Source organism: Colletotrichum siamense, assembly GCF_013390195.1.
Source record: "Colletotrichum siamense strain Cg363 chromosome Unknown KSG_Cg363_contig03, whole genome shotgun sequence".
In the NCBI taxonomy this organism is placed as follows: domain Eukaryota; kingdom Fungi; phylum Ascomycota; class Sordariomycetes; order Glomerellales; family Glomerellaceae; genus Colletotrichum; species Colletotrichum siamense.
In genome coordinates, this window is record NW_023501016.1 from 4,884,191 (window position 1) to 4,908,023 (window position 23,833).

Here is a 23,833-nt window from a genome sequence, read left to right on the forward strand (position 1 = left end):
CTGGATCGGTAAACGCTGGCACGGGCACCCACCTTGCCAACTCAGCTCACCGACGTACACCGAGCGAAGGACGGCATTAGGTACGAGAGACATCAGAGACATGCCAGAACAACAACAAGAACGCAGTGTATCACTAAGAACCAACCCCTCTTTCTCCATTGTGCGCATTGTCTGCTGTCACTTGACAAGGCCAAGCCAAGCCAAATCAAAAATGCAAAGACACGTTGATCGACAAGATTCCCCCGAGTCAGTGATGGGTGATCCCCGTTGAAAATAGAAGTAGAGAATTAAGTGGTATCCGTACGGGCACTCAATTTACAGGATCCTCAGTCAGTGCCCATCGGATAGCCAACTCTACTCACTATCGACCTCGGTATACCCGCCCTGGTCCAGTATGCCATCAAGCTTGTGGGTTGTCGTTTGTATGTGCGGCATACAGAGTAGATGGAAAGTGGGAGGGAGCATCGCTGCGGCCAGCCAGCCCGCCGTTTATTGCGGCTGTTCTTGATGCTGCCCTTGCAGTGCCTCGTGGCTTCTGCCCAGGTACCGCCCAAAAAAAACACCTTAACACGTCATAAGTCACTTGCCGGGGGAACCGTGGTGGCAGTGTACTTGCCTGTCCACTACCGGGCTGATAGTGGATCCGCTCAGTCGTGCATCCCGGAGTTCGGTCCAGCATCGGTACTTGTGCGGCACGGTGACCGGTGGACGGTTGATTTCAAACGATCAACGGTCCCTCCACCGACGACATGAAGAAAAGCAACGGCGTGCGGATTGCGACAGCCACTCGTTTGCAGGTGCGAAAGCAATGTTTGCCTATCACTCTTTGCTTCTCTCCCAGTGCCGAGACCCTCACATGCTGATAGACAGGCACCGGGGCCAGCGTCCCCTGACACTGCAACCTGACTCCCCCTGCCTGGGCCATCTGGTTCCCCGCTGAATCGAAGGGGCCACCCTTTAAGCGGGGAATTCGGTTGAGCAGACCAGATGTTCAGCTGCATGCGCAGGGGGTACTAACGACGGGGATTTTCTCTTCGCTTGCCAGGGCCTTGCCTGGCCCCCAGCGCACACTTTTGGGACTGGGAGCCCTCTCGCTGGCTGCCTGCCCTGATTCCATCCCCGGCTGCCCACAACGAGCGGATTTTGTGCTGTCGTCAATCGTCGTCGAAGCCCTACAATGACTGGTGCTCATGCTACGTTGTAGCGCATCAAGGGTCTCGTCGAGGGGGGATATGGAACTGCTGGAGGAGCTGGAAGAGACCCCCCTGCCTAGAAGCGAGGAATCTGAAACAGAGGCAGTTTCACGCCCCCCAAGTTCGCCTCTTCCCCTTTCGGACATTGAGCTCTCTGTCTGCGAACCACTGACAGCGAATCAACTCACTATTAGTCGTCAACTGTTAATGTGAACATGACAGGATCATGTCGTTCCTGCTCCAAGAGGCTAAGCTTTTCCTCCCGTTTGTTGTTTCTTCAGGCCACAACTCCCTACCTAATACCATCCATCAGTCACCACATCACATCGCGGGAACGCGGGAAGTTGAGGCATGCCACTGCATTCCGCGGCCATGGCGACTCAGTCCTAACCCGCTGGGACCAGTCATTGTCCTTTGTCCACCGCGCACTCGTCACAACGGCACCCCTCATCTGCCAAAGCGTTTGGGGTAAGCGCTGGAAACGTGTCCGTCGTCCAGCTGAGGACATCCAGCTGTCACAGATGTCAACGCTATTTCTCCCGGGTTACCTTGTCGTTGGCCAGTCATCAGTCAGTCGAATGACAGCGACGGGACGACGACAAATGCGCCAAAGCTCTCGAAAAGCTTAGGCTTCCGCTTGACTAAGGTGAATTCAAATCGCCTTAGGTTCTCAGCTGCCTGCTTCTGCTTCTGCTTCTACTTCTGCGACCAGCGACGCAGCCTGGTCATCCGGCTGTCACTCTGGCACGTTCATCACTCACCCCCGGGAGCCCAGAGCGCAGCAAATGTCACGATAACCCCTGGTCCGGCGGCCCTTCTCCCGGCCTTTGCCCGACCGCAATGGGAGGCCACTGCCGGCTGTTGTCCACTGTCACGTTGCTGATCGCCACCCCGTTCCCACTGTCCAATGCCCGGATGGAGGTGGCCCGGACTCCACGGCCGAGTGGATTCGCAGGGCTTCACGAGAGCCGCCCAGGGAGGAAAAAGAGACGAGAAGGACTTGGGGTGTGATCTTCTCCCCAGTACCAGCACGCATACTAGAGATTTCAGGGCAAAAGTGACCTCTGATGATAACTAACAGCCTTATACAATTTTGGATTAATAATAGAAGTACCCTTTTTACTACTAAGTTAGTATCTTAACCTAATCTAGCGAGGGATATACTTACTACTTTTATAGCTAGGGTCCTTAAATAGGGCTACTATTATACTTTACTAAATTACTATAAACTTTACCTATATTATAGCTTTCTCTATATAATAAAAAAGCCTTAAGTTAAACCCTCTTATAATAACCTTAAGTATTTCTATTAATAACTAGTAGGTTAATAAGGGTTTAAAAGTTTAAGATAATATTATAGTTATAATACTTATTATTAATAAGAGTTCTAAATTTAATAAAGAAGAAATCTAAGAGATTAAGCTAGTATTTATTAAGCTACTTAAACTAAAATTAAGGAAGAGGAAGAGAATATCTATTGCTAATAATAATAACTTTCTGCTTATAACTAAGTTTAAGAGATTAAAAAGTAAAAGCTTATAGATATACTAGTTAATTTATTAAATAGTAGTATTTATATAGGAACTTTTATATATATATTAAGATAAGAAGCTAAATATTAATAAACTTTAAGCCTTAAAACTAGTATAGATAGAGATTATAAGGAACCTTATTAATAATAATATCTTTAACTATATTATAATATTAGATTAAGTATATAATAAGTTTTATACTAAAAAAAAGAGGTTCTCTTTATAGGCGTAAGTAGTATTAAGGTTAGGTAATACTTTTAATAAGGCTATTAGTGTAGTATATTATAATAATAATAAAAAGAGGTTTTTTTTAGCTAATAACTCTAAGTTAGTATAGATTTAGAATATTAGGTTAGGTTAGCTTTAGCTATACTTAGAGATATAGAATAGAGGCTTAGGAACTAATAATAATATATATACTATAATAGAGATTATATAAGTAAGGGATTTTAATATAGAGGATAATATTATTAAGAGTAGTGAGAGTAGTTATAAGGAGGAAGTTAATAACTTAGGTGAGGAGGAGTATAATATTATTAATAATATATTTAGCCTATTTACCTTATTAATACTATAAAGTAACTACTTTATATTAAGTATGCTATTTTATATACTTTTATTTTAATATTTAATATCTTAAATACTACTATATTTATTTAATATATTAAGATTATAAAAATATAGTAAGATTATTATAAATACTAAGAGCTAGGTTTATATAGGTTAAAGTATTTAATTAATAAGAGAGAGAAAGTAGATAAAGTTAGAGGAGATAGTAGAGGGTAAGCTAGTAATTAATATAGCTTTTGCTAACTTTAAAGTAAATTTTTATAGTAAGTTAATAGTAGTATAATATATAGTAGTTATAAGGGAGCTATTATTAAAGCTATAAAACTTTATAATATTACTAATAATATTATAGAATAAAATAGAAAGTAATAATAAGCTTAAAAGATTATATATTAATTAGATATTAGAGAAGTAGAAAGAGGTGTTTTTTTTAATATTATTTTTATATATATATTATATAGTATTAGTATTAAAAAAAAGAGTGTTTTTATTATATATAATTATATTAACCTATTTTTAATATTAATATTAACTTACTTATTACCTAACCTGCTATTTTGCTTACTACTTCTTTTTTTGCTATAGCTATTTTAATTATATCTCTACTGCTATAAAATTATAAATTTCTACTATTAACTTACTTATATAGTGATTATTTACTTATTATTATAATATATTAATATTAATATTATTTTAACTTTCTCTTTCTATTAGTTTTAACTTCTCTAATAGGTAGATTATTAGAAAGTTATAGAGTGCTATTATTATATATATTATAGCTATTTATTACTTTAAGCTGTATTTTAGTGCTAAATTTTAAATAATATAGAACTTCTTCTTAAGGTAACTAAAAGTTTACTTTATAATTACTTAAAGTTAGCTATACTTTAGATTATATAGCTTTTAAGTAGTAATTAGTAGTAAGTTTATATCCTTTTAATCTTATAGATAGTAATAAGTTTTATAGTATAGAATATTAAGGCTATTTCTACTTCTAAATCTAATATTAGTAAGGAAATATCTCTTTTTTAGTATAGTAAACCTTTAATTATATATAAATATTATTAGCTTTAAGTTATAGATTAACCTCTTAATACTAGTGAGTATATATAAGAAGCTGCTATTAAACCTTACTACTATAAAGATATTCTAGTTGATATAGCCCTTCTAATAACGCTAAGTCTTCTATTTTTTTTTTAATATAAAAGTATGGATTAGAGTATTATTAATAGCGCCTATATAGCTTAAAAAAGCCTCTCTTTTAGGGTTACCTTTAATCTCTAATAAGATCTCTCTTTTTATTATAGGTTAAATATATATTATATGCAGCTTAATATAGGTAGTAAGTAGGAAGTTAATATATTATAATATTATATTTTAGCTAACTTTAAATATGTAGGTAGTAGTATGCTAAGAGTAGCTTTAGCTTATAATATATAAGAAAATTAATAATTTTTACTTTATGTTTATATATTAAGAATCTTATAAGCTAGTATATTTACTTAGCTATTAAATAAGTATATTAAACTACTGTTTATTTATTTAGAATATTTTAAAGAAGTAGTAAGATAACTTTACTAGTAATCTTCTAGTATACTTATATACTACTATAAGGTTATTTTTATTAATTACTCTTTAATAATTAGTTAATAATTACTTTTATTAGGTTAAAGTAATATAAGTACTTTATATAGCTATTTTAATAGCTTTATTAATAGCTTTATTATTATTAAAAAGTATAGTAGAGGGGTTAATTTTGCTATCTAAGGGGTCTAACTGCTCTTAATATTAGCCTCTAGTATATAGAGAAAGTTAAAAATAACCCTCTCTACGTATTAGCGTTTTTATATAGTAAGAAGGGGTTAAATAGCAGAAAACTCTAGTATATATACTAGAGGGAGGAGGTATATTACTATCTTTTATATAACTCTACTACTAAGGCTTTATAATAGGGTCCCCTTACTAGTAGTAATAAACTAATACCCAGAATAGTTAAGCGTATAAAATTAGGGTTTTTCCAGCCCTCTATTTATATCAGAGGATCCATCTGTACTAGCAAACGCCAGTACGCATGCTAGTACTAGGGAGAAGATCACACCCTTAATGCCCATAGGCCACGGGCAGCTGCAGCGCGGCGTCCTACGTACTCCCTGCCCATCTTCATCTGCTCCTAGCCCCAGTCCGGGTTAATCGTCCGAAGATGATCAAGAAATCCCTCTTCTGCAGCTTGCTCTGGCCCGTCCGGGTCCGTGTTGCTGCCTCCCCTGAAGGACGCAGACGCAAACGACGCAGCTGTTTGGAGCATTGAGCATTTTGAGCCCAGCTCGACAAGCGCGGTTTTGGTAGACGATCCGAGGGGGCGCAGAGAGACATTTCCTTCACCTTCAGACGATCTGGTAGAACCGAGTCTCGTACCCGCGACACTGATCGACCGCCAGAGAACACAGCCCGACGCCGTACCAGCTACGAAACGGCGCCGTCCCGCCCGCATGAATTCCCCGACATGAGCTTCTACCCTTGGCCCGCGCCCCTGGCTGATTTCCAGCTTCCCTCCTTGAGGCAGTCCAGCCGCTCTTCTAAAGTCATGGAAGCCACACCTATGATCTCGGGGGGGTCCTGGCGACAACCTTCTTCAGCGGCACAGCATGAAAGATCGCCTCTGAGCCACAAGGACGTCCGATTATTCCCAGCTTACGCCACCGCATTTGCCCCTGTCAGGTGCCACTTCTTGAACACTGCCTGTGGCTAGTTGTCGCTTTTTTTGCCTGCCGGAGCCACAGAAGCTCGTATGAATACGGGAGACCCAGTGGCTCGTGAGTCGCACCTCGTGCTCCCCGAGATGGGCGCCTTCCGCGGTTGTACCGCGGTTTTCCCCTCCTCTGTTTTACAGAAACACCGATAGACCACATCGGATGCCTCTGGGCTGGCATCCCTGCCGAGCTGGAATCCCGTTGAAGAGCCTGACGCAGCCGGCATTCCTTGGGTACAAGTGGCTAGAATGTGGGCCGGCATTGTTCACGAAGGGGCACTTTACACGCCCGCCCTCTCGACGCGCCGGCGTTTGCTGTGATGCTAGCGACTCCTGGCGTTGCTCGTGGTTCGCTCCTTCGCCATAGCATGATTTTCAGCCGCTCACCTCAACGAGACTCACACTTGGGATGACCGCCCAACAAACTTGCATAAGCTTGAACCACTTACACGCAGCAGTCTGCCTTGGCTAGCGGGTGTTAGCCCGCGGTAGGTTCTCTTGACGTCTTACTCACTGCCGTTGCCATGGATTCCCCCCCACGAATCCGCGATTCTCATTCCCCTCCCCACGGTCGCATTGCCGCCCGCATTCGGTCAGGAGACGACGACTCCAATCGCAGGGACGACGACTTTGCATCGCATCACATCACAGGGGCTACGCAAGTCGGGACCCCGCCCGACAAGGCTGGCGGTAGTCATCGGGCATGAAGTGTAAACATCGTCGTCTATTTGCGCTGAACTTCGCGTCTCATGTTTCATCTATCTGTAGCGTCATGATTACCCATCCTTCGTGGGGTGAGCCGGCGGCAGCCATTCTCCAATGAATGGGGTGAGGGAGGTGCTGACTTGTCGTTCGCCTCACACCGCCCTATGGCCCAGTCGCGGACCTGCAGCTGACGCCCAATTCCCAGGGGAGCCCATCAGAAAATCCCATTTGCCGCCAGACACGAAAAGCGGTCGTGCAGCAAAAGTCTCATCTTGTCTAATCAGCATGTCGAAGCTGCACTCTGCTTGACCACATTCTCCTTCTCATCATAGCTTTTGACATTCTCTGCCTAAACCTTCTCGAACTCGGCGTAGTCGTCGCAGCCTGTTCGTTTTGTCAAAAGCGTTAGTGACGGCGTCTCCAAGATGCGTAAGATTGGCCAGTCCGTTTTCTCCTCTCCAGCCTCCAGGGTTTCATCAAGAAGAAGCAATGCCAACGGCAAAAGAAAGTGGGCTCAGGTTAGTCGTTACCTTCAAAGACGTAGCTCTCGCGGGTCCAGACGTGCATCTTGTCCTTGCGGAACTCCTCAAAAGACCACTCGCGCCGGTCGAGGTTCTCCGGGCGCTTGTAGATGTAGGCCGTGGTCTGCTTGTCCTCCTCCTTGCCGTCCGCACCGCGGACCTTGACGGTGACGACCTTCTTCTCGTACTCGCCGCCCTCGAAGAAGTCGAGCTTCATGACGTTGACGTCGGTGAGGCCAGTCGCGTAGATGCCCAGGACGGAGCCGCCCTTCTCGGGGATCATGCCCGGGTAGTCGGCCTTGTTGACACGGTGGCGGGTGTAGTCGTGCAGGACGGCGGGGGTGAAGGTGTACAGGTCCTTGATGGCTTGGGCAGGCTTGCCGTCGCCCTGGGTCACGGTGAAGAAGACCTTGGGCTCCATCTGCTTGAGGGTTAGTGAAGTCCAACGGTGATGTTCGGAGTGACTCAGTCATCGATACTGACCAGGGTGCCTGTTGAGAAGCGTTAGGATATAAACCAGCAGGTAGATGGGCCAGACTTACCGTAGAAGAATGCAGTGTGCTCTCCACTCATTGTGACGTTCGATTTCAAGTTGGTGACTCAAGTGAAGTTGATGTGGGTAGGTTGGTTGATGATCCTGGGTTGGAGTCGTTGTGGTGAGCAAGAGATGTTTCCGAAGAAGGTGCGCTGTGAGAAGGTATATATATGTGACTTGTGAGATCCAGTGTTATTGTAAGTCCACAGAGATGCTTCTGGAACGGATTGCGCTTGCCTTAAGCGTCTTTTAATGTTTATCGCGATATTTGTTGAAGCGATACAAGAGACAAATAAGCCAAGCAGATGGCAGAAAGTTACGCAAGCATTTACCTTTGTCTATCTCACAAGAAGCCGCCAGTGAAATGAGAAAAGATAGCATACATACAGCAAGCTTTGCAATCGAACAAACGTCAAAGACCCCGGAACCGAAGGAAGGTGGCCGGAGAGTGAAGTGCGATCCCGGCCCACCTCCGGATTTCCGGCCTCCACCTGGAGAAGCCGCCGGGCAGACGCGATAAGAGCTTGATGGCCGCGATAAGAGCGTCCCCAGCTTGCCCCTGCTACAATCGCGGGCCGGCTGCACTCCGGGTGGATACCTCCTGCCGGATCAATATTCTTACAGCGCCTAGCGCCAAATGATTTGGCGGCTGCTGCCCCCAGCTTCGCGACGGCTTTGGGAAATTTCGAAGTTCGGTCGAGCCTGGAGCGTAAAATCCAATTAGACAAGCCGCGCGACCTGTTGGTGACTGGGAACCATTTTGTCCGCCTCCCAACCACAAGGCGCACCCAAAAGGCAGCTGCAGGCAACGTCGAACTCTGAGTAATTCACTGTCTTCTTCTTCCACAGCGACTTTTGATTTTTTCTTCCTCCTTCATCTACAAACCCAACTAGATACCCCTCCAGCCCCGGCGCGCGCATCTTCATCTACCTCAGCCTCGCCGCGACACGACTGATCCACGACATCTTTTTTTCCCACGCATGGGAACGAATCACGCGTCCCGAAGGGGCCATTGACGCCGCCATGTCTGGCACCACCATTGATGATATTGTCAAGCGACTCAGCACTCCCGAGACAGGTACGCTCCGCCGCGACCTTTGCACCCTCCCTCTCCCCCACAATGCGATCTCACGATGCACGACCCCGCTGCAAGGCGCATCGCTTCTGATGGTGAAATGTCTGACATGTGACGTCGATAGATGCAAGAGTCAAGGTAGAAGCGGCGACTACCTTACGCGACAGTATCGACCACTACATTAACGGTCCCATCTACGCACCATTCCTGAAGAAGCTCGTCCCTATCTTCATCAATACCCTCAGAGGACCATGCATCTTCCAGAGCAGCTCCCCGGAGCAGGTAAGCTGCTGTGTTGCACAAGGTGGTACGTACCCTGCTGACCTTGATGGAAGAAACTCCGGAACTGCATCCTCGAGATCCTCCACCGACTGCCGACGACGCCGACACCCCCCGAGGCCTTCGAACCTTACGCCGAAGAAGTCGTTGACCTGTTGATGCAATTGGTCCGGACGGACAATGAGGAAAATGCGACATTGTGTGTTAAGATCATATCTGATGTCATGCGCCATCAGCACAAGGTCTTGCAGGGCAAGGTCCAGGCGTTCCTCAACCTGATCCAGGAGCTCTTTGAGCAGATGGAGAAGGTCGTCCGCGAGCAGTTGGACAACACCTCTCTCGCCACGGCATCAAGCTCTGGAGCCCCGTCAACTCCAGGAAGCTCTCAAACGAATTTCCAATCTCCTCGACCGGGCTCGCCCGTAGCGTCTGTCACAGATCTTGGTCCGGATCCCCAACAACAGAACCGGATGCTGCTGAAGGGCATGCAATCTTTCAAGGTCCTGTCAGAATGCCCAATCATAGTGGTTTCTGTCTTCCAAGTATATCGCACGACCGTCGCTACGAACGTCAAGGCCTTCGTTCCGCTCATCAAGGGGTTCTTGTGCCTTCAGGCAAGCGCTCAGAAGCAGGCTCATGCCGACGCCAAGGCCAGGGGTCAGATCTTCACAGGAGTCAGTCCTCTCATTAAGAACAGAGCCGCCTTTGGAGAGTTCATCACCGCCCAAGTTAAGACTATGAGTTTTTTGGCCTACCTCTTGCGCCAGTACTCGCAGCAGCTTACCGACTTCCTCCCGACCCTCCCCGAGATTGTGGTACGGCTTCTCCAGGATTGCCCTCGTGAGAAATCAGGTGCGCGCAAGGAGTTGCTTGTTGCTATCAGGCATATCATCAACTTCAACTTTAGGAAAATCTTCCTCCCTAAGATTGATGAACTCCTCGACGAGAAGACTCTCATTGGCGATGGCCTGACAGTGTACGAGACGATGCGGCCACTGGCCTACAGCATGCTTGCGGACCTGATCCATCATGTCCGCGACAGCCTCACACCGGAACAAATTCGTAAAACGGTCGAGGTATACACCAAAAACCTGCAAGACAACTTCCCGGGAACAAGCTTTCAGACTATGAGCGCTAAGCTTCTACTCAACATGGCGGAGTGCATCGCTAAGATGCCCAACAAGGTCGACGCACGGCATTACCTCATCATGATCCTGAACGCCATCGGTGATAAGTTCGTGGCTATGAATCGACAATACCCCAATGCAGTGAAGCTCTCGAAACTCTACGCCCAGCAAGCCGCCGACGGAACCCAGGACAGCTACCTTGCAGAAAAGGACCACCCTCCGGATTGGGATGAGACAGATATCTTCACTGCCATGCCTATCAAGACTTCAAACCCCAGGGATCGAGGGGCAGATCCTGTTGTTGACAACAAGTTCCTCTTCAAGAACCTGATGAATGGTTTGAAGAACACCTTCTACCAGTTGAGGACCTGCAACGTCAACACCAACGTTGACCTGACAAACGCTCCAGCACACTGGCAAGACGTCGCCTACGGTTTCACTGCCGAAGAAGTCAATGTCATTGTGAAGCTGTTCAGGGAGGGAGCATATGTCTTCCGCTACTACGAAATTGAGAAGCCTGCCACCGAGTCTCAGTACATGTCACCGGTCGAGTACATGGCCAACTTTTACATGGTTTCTAGTAGCAAGGAAGAAAAGGAACTTCTTGAGACCTTTGCAACCGTCTTCCACTGCATAGACCCCGCCACGTTCCACGAGGTCTTCCAGCAAGAGATTCCTCATCTGTACGACATGATCTTTGAACACACCGGTCTGCTCCACATCCCCCAGTTCTTCCTCGCCAGCGAAGCTACTTCACCTAGCTTTTGCGGTATGCTGCTGCGCTTCCTGATGGAACGGATCGACCAAGTCGGTTCAGCGGACGTGAAGAAGTCGTCGATTCTTTTGAGGCTGTTCAAGCTGGCTTTCATGGCCGTCACGTTGTTTGCCAACCAGAACGAGCAAGTCCTTCTTCCTCACGTTGTGGATATTGTCACCAAGTCCATCGAGCTTTCGACCAAAGCGGAGGAGCCAATGAACTACTTCCTCCTGTTGAGGTCACTGTTCAGAAGCATAGGTGGTGGGAAGTTCGAGCACCTCTACAAGCAGATCCTGCCGCTTCTCGAGATGCTCCTGGACGTCCTCAACAATCTGCTCATGGCAGCAAGAAAGCCTGCCGAACGGGATCTCTACGTTGAACTGTGTTTGACCGTGCCTGCGAGGCTGAGTAACCTGTTGCCACATCTCAGCTTCTTGATGCGACCACTTGTCGTTGCGCTGCGAGCTGGAACCGATCTCGTTGGTCAAGGGCTGCGGACACTAGAGCTCTGTGTCGATAACCTCACTGCAGACTATCTCGACCCGATCATGGCGCCAGTCATTGATGAATTGATGACAGCCCTGTTTGACCATCTTAAGCCGCATCCCTACAGCCATTTCCACGCTCACACGACTATGCGCATCTTGGGCAAACTAGGAGGCCGCAATCGCAAGTTCATGACCGATGCACAACCCCTCTCGTACAAGAATTTCGCCGACGACCCTACCAGCTTTGACATCCGCCTCGTTGGTTCCAAGAAGGACAGAGCGTTCCCTGCTGAAACTGGTGTGGATTTTGCGATTAGGAAGTTGATGGAACAGCCAAAAGGCAAGGGCAGCCAGTCTCGCCAATATGACGCCTACTACAAGAAGCAGTCATTTCATTTCATCAAGTCCCAGCTCAAGATGCGAATCGGCTTCGAGAATCTGCCCGACGATCTGCCAAGACTGGTGCGTCTCCAGGCACAGGACTTGCTTCACAAGAAGATTGACTTCGACTTCGCCGCCTTCGAGACATCTGACCGGGACAGATCGATCCCCAAGAAGGACGAGCAGGATGATTTGCTCCGGCGTTTGCTCAAGGCCATCATGTTTGCCGAGTCCTTGCCAGAGTTCAAGGAAGAGGCCAACGCTTTCCTCATGAACATCTGCAGACACTTCACCATCATTGAGGTTGGACGCACTCTTATTGAGATGAAGCGAATCCTGAGTCCATTCAATCCGAAGGCCGGAGAGGGCCCGCTCTTCATTGACACTCGGGTGTTCTCTGACGCCATTGTGGAATCTTTGGCTTCAGACCATCCCGATGTGCGGGAGGCTGCGCAGCGCGCGATTCGTGAGGTTTACGACTCCGCCGCCACAATCTTCGGATCCGATCAAAACGTGGCACGGCTAGCATTCTTCAGCCACCTGAGTTCTACCTTCTGCCATGGCTGCTACGAAGAGGAGTGGTTCACCAAGACGGGCGGTTCTCTCGGCATCAACTTCCTTTTGACTGAGCTGGACCTTGGCGACCAATGGATCTTGAGCAAACAAACTGAGTTCATCAGAGCGCTCATGTACGTCATCAAGGATATGCCCCAGGATCTTCCGGAGAAGACGAGGAGATCTGCGCAAGCCACATTGGAGACGCTGCTTCACAGGATCACGAAGAACATCAAGAAGGAAGATGCCCTGCCCCCGCAACCCTCGGCTCAAGGTCAAGCGCCCCAAAGATCTCGTCTCGCCCAGATCTGCATGCAATTCAATACCGAGTTGTCGCACATGAATCGCCACGTTCGTGAGACCGCCAAGCGATCCCTGGAGCTGATCGCCAAGGCAGCCGGCTGTGCCGTATGGGAGGTGATTGAGCCTTACAAGGAGCGTTTCCTCCAACCCATCTACTCCAAGCCTCTCCGCGCCTTGCCGTTCCCCATCCAGATCGGCTACATCGACGCCATGACATACCACATGACCTTGAGAAAGGAATGGGTAACGTTTGACGACAACTTGAACAGACTACTCATGGAGTCACTGGCTCTGGCTGACGCCAGCGACGAGTCTTTGGCCAACAAGCCTGGGGAGTTCAGAACACATGAGTACATTGTGAACCTTCGGGTCGCTTGCATCAATATTCTCAGCACGGCGACCAGTTTCGAGGAATTTGCTCCGCTTAAACAAGGCAGCCACCCGACTCGTTCAAAGGTTGTGTCGGTCTTTTTCAAGTGTCTCTATTCGGACTCCAAGGCTACGATCGATGCAGCAAACAGCGCCCTCAAGAACACACTGGAAGCGCATCAAAAGTTGCCCAAGGACCTGCTTCAGGGAGGTCTTCGACCGGTGCTGGCCAGTCTGCAAGATGCCAAGAAGCTGACTACACACGGGCTCGACAACCTCGGTCGTCTCTTGAAGCTCCTTACTACGTACTTCAAGGTGGAGATTGGCGCCCGTCTACTCGACCACGTTAAGGTCCTCGCCGCCCCAGAGGTGCTTCAACCACTCGCTTTCACGTTCTTTGAGCAGAACCAGCAGATGAAGATCGTCGCAGCAGTCTTCAATATCTTCCACCTCCTGCCCCCACAAGCAGAAGGGTTCAAGCAGAGACTGATCGATCTGTCTCTAGAGCTTGAGGAGAAGCTTCGTCGCACCCACGAGAGCCCATTCCGCGCGCCTCTTTACAAGTTCATCAACCGCTATCCTAATGAGGTCTGGACTTATCTTCTACCCAAACTTGAGGATCTTAAGTATGGACGATTCCTCTCTCAGGTCATCCGACATCCAGAGAGTGCTCCTCTGCGAGAGACAGTGGCTGGCAACGTACAGGCCCTGATCGACTTCTGCAACAGCACCATCCAACAGAACAAGGACACAAAGTTTGTTGCCGTTGTAAACGCCATCCAAGTCCTCTACTCATTGACTCTGTCAACTGGGTCAGACGCTTGGTTGGAGAAGAAGGAGCACCTCAACTGGCTGAAGGGTGTTGGCAAGGAACTAGAGAAGCAAATGCGAGCACACACTCTGTCGCCCAACCTCAGACTTCCTGCATGCCAAGCATCAGAGCAATTGATGTCCATCTTCATCAAGTCGCTGGAGCGCAACCCGCGAGATCTCGAGCCTCTCTTCAGCCTGGTGGACTCTGTGACCACAGACGACTTCCGCACCTCGCAGCCTCTGATAACCTACATTTACAAAAACATCATCAGCAGCGACTCGGTGGAGTTCTGGAAGGCCACGGTGCTCAAGTGTCTGGAATCCTATCCCGCCAAGAATGTTTCCCAGAAGATGAAATGCTTCCTCCTGCACAACATTGTGAATCCAATCGTTGCCATGGATGTCCAGCGACACTGGAATCAACCTCCCCAAACCAAGGGCCGGTTCATGGACAAGGCCATCATCGATGCGATCACCGCTAAGATCTGGAAAACGCATCAGGACACAAGCCAGCATGACTACGACGATGTCGCACAGCCTGGCATCGACCACACCAAGTTTGAGGTTCTCCAGCTGTCGGCTATGCTGGTGAAGTACCACTCCCACATCTTCCAGGAGGCGAGAAAGGATATTATTAAGAGTTGCTGGACTTTCATCCGCCTTGACGATGTTATCAACAAACATGCTGCTTATGTCGTCATAGGGTACTTCATTGCCTTGTATGAGACACCAGTCAAGATCGTCACTCAGGTGTACCTATCCCTGTTGCGAACCAACCAAAACGAGGGTAGAGCCCTTGTCACGCAAGCTCTCGAGTTGATTGCACCGGTCTTACCGAAACGCCTTGGAACTCAGCCCAATGACCGCAACGCCGGCTGGGCGTTGGCGCCACGAAAGATTCTCGCGGACGAAGGCCAGAACGTACAGCAAATGACGAGCATCTTCCACTTCCTTGTCAAGCACCCCGACCTTTTTTACGAGTCTAGGGATAAGTACGCTATGCTCATCATCCAGTCTCTGAGAAAGGTTGCTGCCCCTCCCAACCCATCCAACGAGTCGAAGAAGCTCGCTCTCAACATGATGTGGTTGATCTGGCTCTGGGAACAAAGACGCGTTGAGGGCAAAGGCGACGCCGTGACACGCTCAATTTCCGAATCACCACAGTCCAAGAAGCGGAAGCTGGACAGCGACCAGCCCATGTCCTCGCCTCCAGCCGCTAGGCAGGCTCCTGAGAGGGCGGAATACGTCATTCCAGTGATTGGTCGGCAGAGAATGGTCAAGTACCTCGTTGAGTTCATCGCCCAACTCAATGAGCGTTACCAGCTTCCCTCCACGCGGACGCGAGACTCCGTTGCCACGAACGGCCCGGCTATGCCGCCTGCTTCCACCGAACTGTGCAAGAAGGCCATGTCTCTATTCTACAACCTCCTTCAACCTCAGTACTGGGGAGATTTGGATGTTGATCTCTTCCCTAATGTCACCGATGTCGTTTTGGCCAGCGAGAAGACGCAGAACATTCTTTCAGCAGACCCTGCCGACAAGGAGAAGTTTGACGAGAAGTTTATCACGAATATCATTAACACTCTCCAAGTTGTTCGCATCATTCTCAACTTCAAGTCGGACGACTGGATCGCGCGAAACATGACCCACGTTCAGAAGGTTTTGGACAAGGCTCTCAAGAGCGAAAATCCTGAGCTTCAGGATTGCTTGCATCTCGCAGACAAGAAATACGACGACGACCGCGATATCAAGTCGACGATCAAGCGAGTCCTCGATGCGGTACCAGAGGATGTTCCAATGGAAGACGCTGATGCCGAGGGCGAATCCGAATCTCAGAATTCTGAGATTATACAGTCTCTTTCGACCATCGCCGGCGAGGCAATGGCTGCTGGCCACTATGGATCCGGAGTCAATATTCTGTGGTCTCTGGGCAACCGAAAGCCTACAGTCATCGACCAACACATCCCTGTTCTAATGAAGGCTCTGCAGAGCAAGCTTGCGCGTGAGCATGTTCAGCACTACACTGCCGTTGCCAATCACCAGCCTGGCCAGCCCCCTCGAGCGCAAGATCCCAACGCGCCCACTGGAGAGATGTCAAGCTACGACCTTGAAGTTTCCACAAGCCTCATGCTCAAGGCTATTCAAGTCGTTGCTCTGCGGATGGAAGTCCTGGGTGACAACAGACGCCCCTTCCTAAGTGTTTTGGCCACACTTGTCGAGAAGTCTATGCACATTCCCCTTTGCGAAGAAATTCTTAACATGGTAGAAGGCTGGGTTTTCCGCTCTGAAGGCACTTGGCCTACTCTCAAGGAAAAGACTGCGGTGCTGCATAAAATGCTCTCTTTCGAACATCGACAAGACCCTACAATGCTCACGAAATTCTTAGAGCTGGTCATTCGCATTTACGAGGACCCGAAGATTACGAGGACAGAGTTGACGGTGCGCATGGAACATGCCTTCCTTATCGGCACCCGTGCTCAAGACGTTGAGATGCGGAACCGGTTCATGACGATCTTCGACAAGAGTCTCTCCAAAACGGCCAGTGCCCGACTCGCCTATGTGCTCACATCTCAAAATTGGGACACTTTGGGCGAAAGCTACTGGTTGGCTCAAGCATCGCATCTTCTCCTCGGTGCAGTGGAATTGAACAACAGCATCCAGCTTCATCACGAAGACTTCAAGACGCTTTCCATCACCCAGCTCTTCTCGATTCATGCCAAGGACACTAGAGAGCCTGCCAATATGTCGGATGACAAGTTTGACGCACTGATGGCCTCCCACCGACGCTTTATGATCGAGCTTGGGGATGTCAAGGTTCGCGATCTCATTGAGCCCTTGACCCAGCTCCAACACGTCGACAACACGCTGGCCCATCAGCTGTGGATTTCTCTGTTCCCTATCTACTGGTCTGCGACGATGAAGGAAGAGCGCACAGATCTCGAGCGTGGCATGGTTGCCCTCCTCACCAAAGACTACCACAGCCGCCAGATCGACAAGCGACCCAATGTCGTTCAGTCTCTCCTTGAAGGTGCTGCGAAGGCATGGCCCGACTGCAAGATCCCACCGCACGTTCTGAAGTATGAGGCGAAGACGTATGATGCCTGGTACACTGCCCTTGTTCAACTCGAGAACGCTGCGATCAAGCCAGAAGTTGAGTCGGCGGTTGTCAGAGAAAGTAACCTGGATGCCCTCGTGGAGTTGTATGCTTCATTGCAGGAAGACGATCTGTTCTATGGCACGTGGCGCAGACGTTGCCAGTTCGTCGAGACAAATGCGGCCTTGTCTTATGAACAAAATGGAATGTGGGATAAGGCTCAGAAGATGTATGAAGCCGCTCAAATCAAGGCGCGCACCGGTGTTATCCCATTTTCCCAGGGAGAGTACGTTCTCTGGGAAGACCACTGGGTGCTGTGTGCTCAGAAGCTGCAACAATGGGAGATCCTCCAGGACTTTGCCAAGCACGAAAACTTCCAGGACTTGCTTTTGGAATGCGCCTGGAGGAACAACACGGAGATGTGGCAGACCCAAGAACATAGAGAGGCCTTGGACAACCTGATCAAGGGTGTCATGGACGCACCTACTCCTCGTCGGGCTTTCTTCCAGGCCTTCATGTCGCTTTTGAAGTACTACAACAAGCAGGAGACACCCCAGGAATTTGCCAAGTCTTGCGATGAGGCCATTCAGCTCTCTATTCGGAAGTGGCACCAGCTTCCGAAGCAACTCACGAAGGCTCACATCCCGCTTCTCCAGAACTTCCAGCAGCTGGTCGAGTTGCACGATGCCAGCGTTATCTGTAACAGCCTTGCTAGCACCAACCAGTCCAATCTCGACGTCAAATCAGGAGAACTCAAGCTCCTGCTCGGTGCTTGGCGTGATCGTTTGCCTAACGTTTGGGACGACATTACTGCTTGGCAAGATCTCGTCACCTGGCGTCAACACATATTTGGCCTCATCAACCAGACCTATCTGCAGTTGCTGCCTCAAGGGGGTGGTCAGAATGCTAGTGGTGCGTCTTTCGCGTACCGTGGTTACCATGAGACGGCTTGGATCATCAATCGGTTCGCGCATGTTGCTCGCAAGCATAGTCTGCCTGAAGTTTGCATCACGCAGTTGAGCAGGATCTACACTCTGCCTAACATCGAGATCCAGGAAGCTTTCCTAAAGCTGAGAGAGCAAGCCAAGTGTCACTACGAGAACCCTGAAGAACTCACGAGCGGGTTGGATGTGATCAACAACACAAACCTCAACTACTTCAACCCGCCGCAAAAGGCCGAGTTTTATACGCTGAAGGGCATGTTCCTGGAGAAGCTCAAGCAAAAGGAGGAAGCTGATTCCGCCTATGGGACGGCGTTGTACTTCGACATTACCGCTGCCAAGGCTTGGGCCGAATGGGGTTACTTCAACGAACGCAAGTACAAGGAGGATCCATCAGACATCAATTCTGCACGACAAGCTCTCACGTCGTACCTGCAAGCTGCCGGAAGCTACAAGAACGCAAAGTCGCGGAAGCTCATTGCCCGCATCCTGTGGCTTCTCAGTCTTGACGACGCCAATGGATCGATCGCCGCCGGCTTTGACGACTTCAAGGGCGAAACCCCTGTCTGGTATTGGATCACCTTCATTCCTCAGCTCCTTACCGGTCTCGGCCACAAGGAAGCTCCAAGGGTGCACCAGATCCTCGTCAAGATTGCCAGGTCCTATCCCCAGGCGCTTTACTTCCAGCTTCGCACCAACAGGGAAGACATGCTGGTTATCAAGAAGAACCAAGAGGCTAAGGAGAAGGCCCGCCAGCGCGCTCAGTCAGCACAAACCAACGGCAAACCCAGCGCATCACCACAACAACTCAAACAAGACGGTGTTGCCAAGCCTGACGCCTCCGGCTCAAGACCTGGCACTGCCAGCGGTGGTGATGCGAATGCCGCCGTCAAGACTGAGGGCAATGACGCCAACGGCACTGCGGCCACAGGCGACCAGGCATCGGCGGCTGGTCAGAAGAAGCCACCTTGGGAACTTACGGAGGAGATCATGAGTGCTTTGAAGACAGCCTTCCCCCTCCTTGCACTGTCAATGGAGACGATGGTCGATCAGATTCAGAAGCACTTCAAGTGCCCTCCCGACGAAGACGCCTACCGACTCATCGTCGCCCTTCTCAACGATGCTCTGGCATACGTCAGTCGCATGCCTTCTTCCTTTGCCAAGGACGTCAAGCTTCCTTCCGCGACCGAGACCAACATCACCCGCTTCGCTGAAACGATTCTGCCTGCTCACATCAAGAAATCATTTGAAGCAGATTTTGTGGATTTCAAGCCGACAATGTACGAGTATATTCACAAACTTCGCCGGTGGCGTAACAAGTTTGAAGAGAAGCTCGACCGCAGAACTACCCGCGTCTCCTTGGAGCAATTTTCGCCACATCTGTCAGAGTTCCGTTACCAGAGGTTTGACGATGTTGAGATACCTGGACAGTACTTGCAACACAAGGACAAGAACCAGGACTTCATTCGCATCGAGCGCTTCTTGCCCAATGTTGAATTGGTGAGATCAATCAGCGCATCGTACCGCCGCATCCAGATGCGCGGACACGATGGAAGTGTCCACTCTTGGGCTGTCCAGCATCCCGCCGCAAGGCATTGCCGCCGCGAGGAGCGCATCTTGCAGCTGTTCCGACAATTGAACCAGACCCTAGGCAGGAGAAAGGAGTCCCGTCGCCGCGATCTCCAGTTCACTCTTCCCTTGATGGTGCCTCTGGCGCCTCATATCCGCATCGTCCAGGAGGACACTTCATACATCACTCTTCAGAGCGTCTACGAAGATCACTGCCGGCGTCACGGCATGTCCAAGGACGACCCCGTGCTCTTCACCATGGAGAAGCTTCGCGGCGTTCTTGACACGAAGAACTCGAAGCATGCTGAGCAAAGCGCGACTGCACGTCTTGAAGTGTTCCACGCCATCCAGGAGAAGTGGGTTCCTCACAACCTAGCCCTGGAATACTTCCAGAGAGCCTTCCCCGATTTCACCGAATTCTGGCTGTTCAGGAGACAATTCTCATACCAGCTTGCCGCCCTCACCTTTATGACATACATCCTCTACATGCATAACCGATACCCGCAAAAGATCAACATCGCCCGTGGATCCGGTAATATCTGGGGCTCAGAGCTGATGGCCTACATGAGCGCCGCCAAGCCTTTCTTCCACAACCCGGAGCCAGTGCCATTCCGTCTGACGCCCAACCTCCAGACGCTCATGGGACCTTTGGCGACAGAGGGCATCTTCAGCTGCGCTCTGATGGCTATCGCGCGCTGCCTCACGGAGCCCGAGTACGAGTTGGAGCACGCCCTCACGTTGTTTGTGCGCGATGAGATGATTTTCTGGTTCACGAGCTCCCACCGAACTGTCCAGATGACGGAGAACCAGCTCCGCGAGTCTGTTCAGGTCAACAGCGACTCAGTGGTGAAGCGTGCCGTTAGCCTGGCGCAGAGCCCGGTTGGCAACCTACCAGCCAACCAAACGGTGATTGATCTAGTAGCTAAGGCCGTCAATCCCATGAACTTGGCCCAGTGCGATGCGCTCTGGATGCCGTACTTATAAGAGACCAGCTTGTGGAAAAGCTGGCGGGGAGGAATAGAGAGGAGAGGAGAAGATGATTATACTGTTGATTGATCTTGTTTTCTGTATTATTTGAGCAAGGCGTTCTGGGATGCGATGGGGACGGAGGAAAAGGCATCCGATTCTGCGTTGGGAGGACTCGGGAAAATGAAGCTTAGATGACGATTCCCTGTTGTACTTGTACGGCCTAAAAGTTAGGCCCATCATCAGACCTCTACTGGAGCAAGTTTGCTCCGCTAATCAGACTGTTTATTTGTTCAAGAAGAACTGAAGTTGAATTTGCCTTTGAATTGATGAGTTGATGTGCTTTGAGTTTTGGACGAACTGAACCTTCACGCGCAGCCTTAGGGAGGCGGAAACCGGGGAACTGGGGTCGACCTGGGGTCCGATTGCAGGTCCAACACGCCGGGAAGTCGGTGACAGTCCGAACTCGCTAGTCAGAGGTCGGTCAACCACAGCCGATATCCCTGTCACCTCGAAAACACCCCGGTCAAACGCCTTTGAACGCCCTTATCAACGGCCACCGGCGGAGCCAAGCTTGAGCTTCCTTATCGGGGCACCCTTCCTCGAGATGGATGACGATTTGTAATCCCGGGGTTCAACTGGGGCCCCTCGATTCTTTCGTACTTGGTATCTTTTCCTCTTTCCCTACTCTCACTCTTATCTTCAGATCGATCCCTTCTCTCATATCGTTGGGATCTCGAGTCGGACGTCGTTTTGGTCTAAAGACTCTTGGCCAACCCGTTACACGACAAACGCCCAACCACTACGACGGCACACACGGTCACTTTCGTTCCCATGCCGCCGATGCAACCGACGACAGATCTGCCGTTCAAGCCTTATCGCCCACCGTCGTCAAAGATGTCTGCCGCCGCAATGGACAAGAGGCCGCCTCTGAACCTGGAGCACCATTTCTCCGATGTGACCAAGGCGAGAGAGCCGAGCAAGATGAAGGAGTACTACAAGTACTTTCAGATTCCGGGCATTGGTCAACTAGCTGGAGGTGAGTTTCTGAGTCTACATGCCTTCACTTTTTTTCATTGCAAGGCACATGTCGGATCTTGATACGGCACTGCTGGTGGTTGCATGGCGTCAATCAGAGCTATGTCGCGTGCGCGTCGTGCGGGAAGGATGCCGCAATACATGCCGCAATATACACCTTCCGTGGCGTGCTTCCACCACCATGTTGCGCAACACCAATTCCCAACCCCCATTCACCAACCGATCCCGGCACAACGCCCCAGGCACCTGAGTCACTAACCAATCGGGCGCCCCAGGTCTACCTCATTCGAGCTTGTTCCCGTTCGACACCCTCGAGGCGCAGGCCGCGAAGCCCGAAAGATGGGAGCCATCCCCGATCCCCGACGCCACTTATAGCGCACCCAACGGCGCCGCAGCAGCAACACTGCCGATCCGGGGCAAGACATCCGGCCGGGATACGAAAGAGGACGTCAAGGCGGCGCGGCACGTCACCGTCCCCGGTAGCGATGCCGAGCTCGATCCGCTCCGGCGCATTGACGTCGCCACAGCGCTGCAGTACGGCACCGCCGAGGGCTATCCTCCCCTGCGGTCTTTCGTGAGGCAGTTCACCCGGGAGCACCTGCATCCCAATGTGCCTTACCTCGGCGGTCCCGAGGTCATTCTCAGCTGCGGTTCCACGGATGGCTTTTCCAAGACCTTGGAGCTTCTGACGAACCCCTGGAACCCTGCGAAGAATGACATTAGGGATAGACAGGGCATGCTGTGCGAAGTCTTTGTGTACAGTCAGGTTCTGACGCAGGCGCTCCCTCGCGGCGTGCAGGTTGCGCCTGTCGAGATGGACAATGTGGGCATGATCGCCTATGGTCCTGGCGGTTTGGATGAGTTGTTGTCTGGCTGGGATGAGGCCAATGGCCGGAGGCCGCATTTCATGTACACTGTGACGTGAGTTCTCCCTTGCATGCGACATTGCGGATCAGTGTTTGCTAACATTCGATCTCAGCATGGGCCACAACCCAACTAGCGGCGTGCTCCCTGTTGAGCGTCGCAAGGAGATTTACGACATTGCCAGCAAGTACGATGTGATCATCGTCGAAGATGACCCGTACTGGTACCTGCAGTACCCATCCGCTGCTGAGGATGAGGCTAGGCACAGAGGCCTACCCGTCCCCGCCACTGCATCGTCGACTTACAAGCCCGTCAAATCGTCGGGATACCGGTTCCTGGACTCGTTAACACCATCGTTCTTGAGCATCGACGTTGACGGCAGAGTCATTCGTCTTGATACCTTCTCCAAGACCATTGCTCCCGGATGCCGGTTGGGCTGGATCACGGCCCAGCCGGCCATCATCGAACGTCTTCTGAGGTAAGCCGGTCCGCTGTCTCACATACACACGACCCAAAACGCTAACCAAGTCATAGGATTACCGAGGTCACGACGCAACAGCCCTCCGGTTTCGTGCAGTCCACCGTCGCAGAGCTGGTCATGGGCGAGCAACCCCCGGCCGTGCGATCTGCCTTCGCAGCCCTGACGTCGCGCCAGAAGCAGACGTTCGAGGGCTGGAAGATGGACGGCTGGGTCCGCTGGCTCGAGGGCCTCCGCGGCGTCTACGAGCGCCGCATGAACCGCATGTCCTCCATCCTCGACGACGGCGCCGTCCAGCTTAAGCAGTCGACGCCGCGCAGCGTCGAGGACGCGGACTGGGGCGTCGTCAGCAAGACGCGGCTGTACGACTTCGACTGGCCGCGCGGCGGCATGTTCATCTGGCTGCGCATGCGCTTCGAGACGCACCCGCTGTGGATGGCCACGGGCGGCAAGATCCTGCCGCTGATCGACGGCGAGAAGCTGTCGACCGCGCTCATGATCTACGCGACGCAGAAGCCGTTCCGCGTGCTGGTGAGCCCTGGCATGATGTTCAGTGCTACACCTGCGATCCGCGCGGAGAGGGGATGGGCGTACTTCCGGCTGTGCTTTGCGGCGGAGACGGAGGAGAATGTGGACCGCTGCTCGGAGAGGCTTGCCGAGGCCATTCAGAGGTTCTGGAGGCTTAAGAAGGTGGAGGATATTGAGGAGTTAATTGGGGACCTGGTGACGGCCCACGAGGACGCGATGGAGGAGGGGCTGGGCAATTTGGGCACTTGGATGGGATGTTAAGTGGATGTTGAAGCGATAACGAACGTGATGATCTCATTATTGATGCTTCCGAAACACATAGCTAGATGGCAGGCATGTCACACACTTGAAAGACAGGGTAGAATGTATAGAGAACTTTTTTGTAGCTACCTGACAGTAACT

The 23,833-nt window shown here is 50.4% G+C and overlaps 3 protein-coding genes across 3 annotated transcripts; 2 read left to right on the plus strand and 1 right to left on the minus strand.

The window, feature by feature from the left end:
- Positions 1-7,098: 7,098 nt before the first annotated feature.
- Positions 7,099-7,843, minus strand: AIG2C (Protein AIG2 C; the record flags this gene model as incomplete). The annotated part of the gene is made up of 4 exons (XM_036637119.1): positions 7,099-7,133; positions 7,280-7,691; positions 7,754-7,761; positions 7,813-7,843. 4 exons carry the CDS (start codon positions 7,841-7,843, stop codon positions 7,099-7,101), a joined length of 486 nt encoding a protein of 161 aa, XP_036497910.1.
- Positions 7,844-8,829: 986 nt separating this feature from the next.
- On the plus strand, positions 8,830-20,541 carry TRA1-1 (Transcription-associated protein 1; the record flags this gene model as incomplete). The annotated part of the gene is made up of 4 exons (XM_036637120.1): positions 8,830-8,884; positions 9,006-9,163; positions 9,217-18,048; positions 18,103-20,541. The coding sequence occupies 4 exons, from the start codon at positions 8,830-8,832 to the stop codon at positions 20,539-20,541; spliced, it is 11,484 nt and encodes a 3,827-aa protein (XP_036497911.1).
- An 879-nt stretch (positions 20,542-21,420) lies between these two features.
- Positions 21,421-23,692, plus strand: CGCS363_v005272 (Aromatic amino acid aminotransferase; the record flags this gene model as incomplete). The annotated part of the gene is made up of 4 exons (XM_036637121.1): positions 21,421-21,562; positions 21,837-22,482; positions 22,541-22,903; positions 22,960-23,692. The coding sequence occupies 4 exons, from the start codon at positions 21,421-21,423 to the stop codon at positions 23,690-23,692; spliced, it is 1,884 nt and encodes a 627-aa protein (XP_036498432.1).
- Positions 23,693-23,833: the final 141 nt, after the last annotated feature.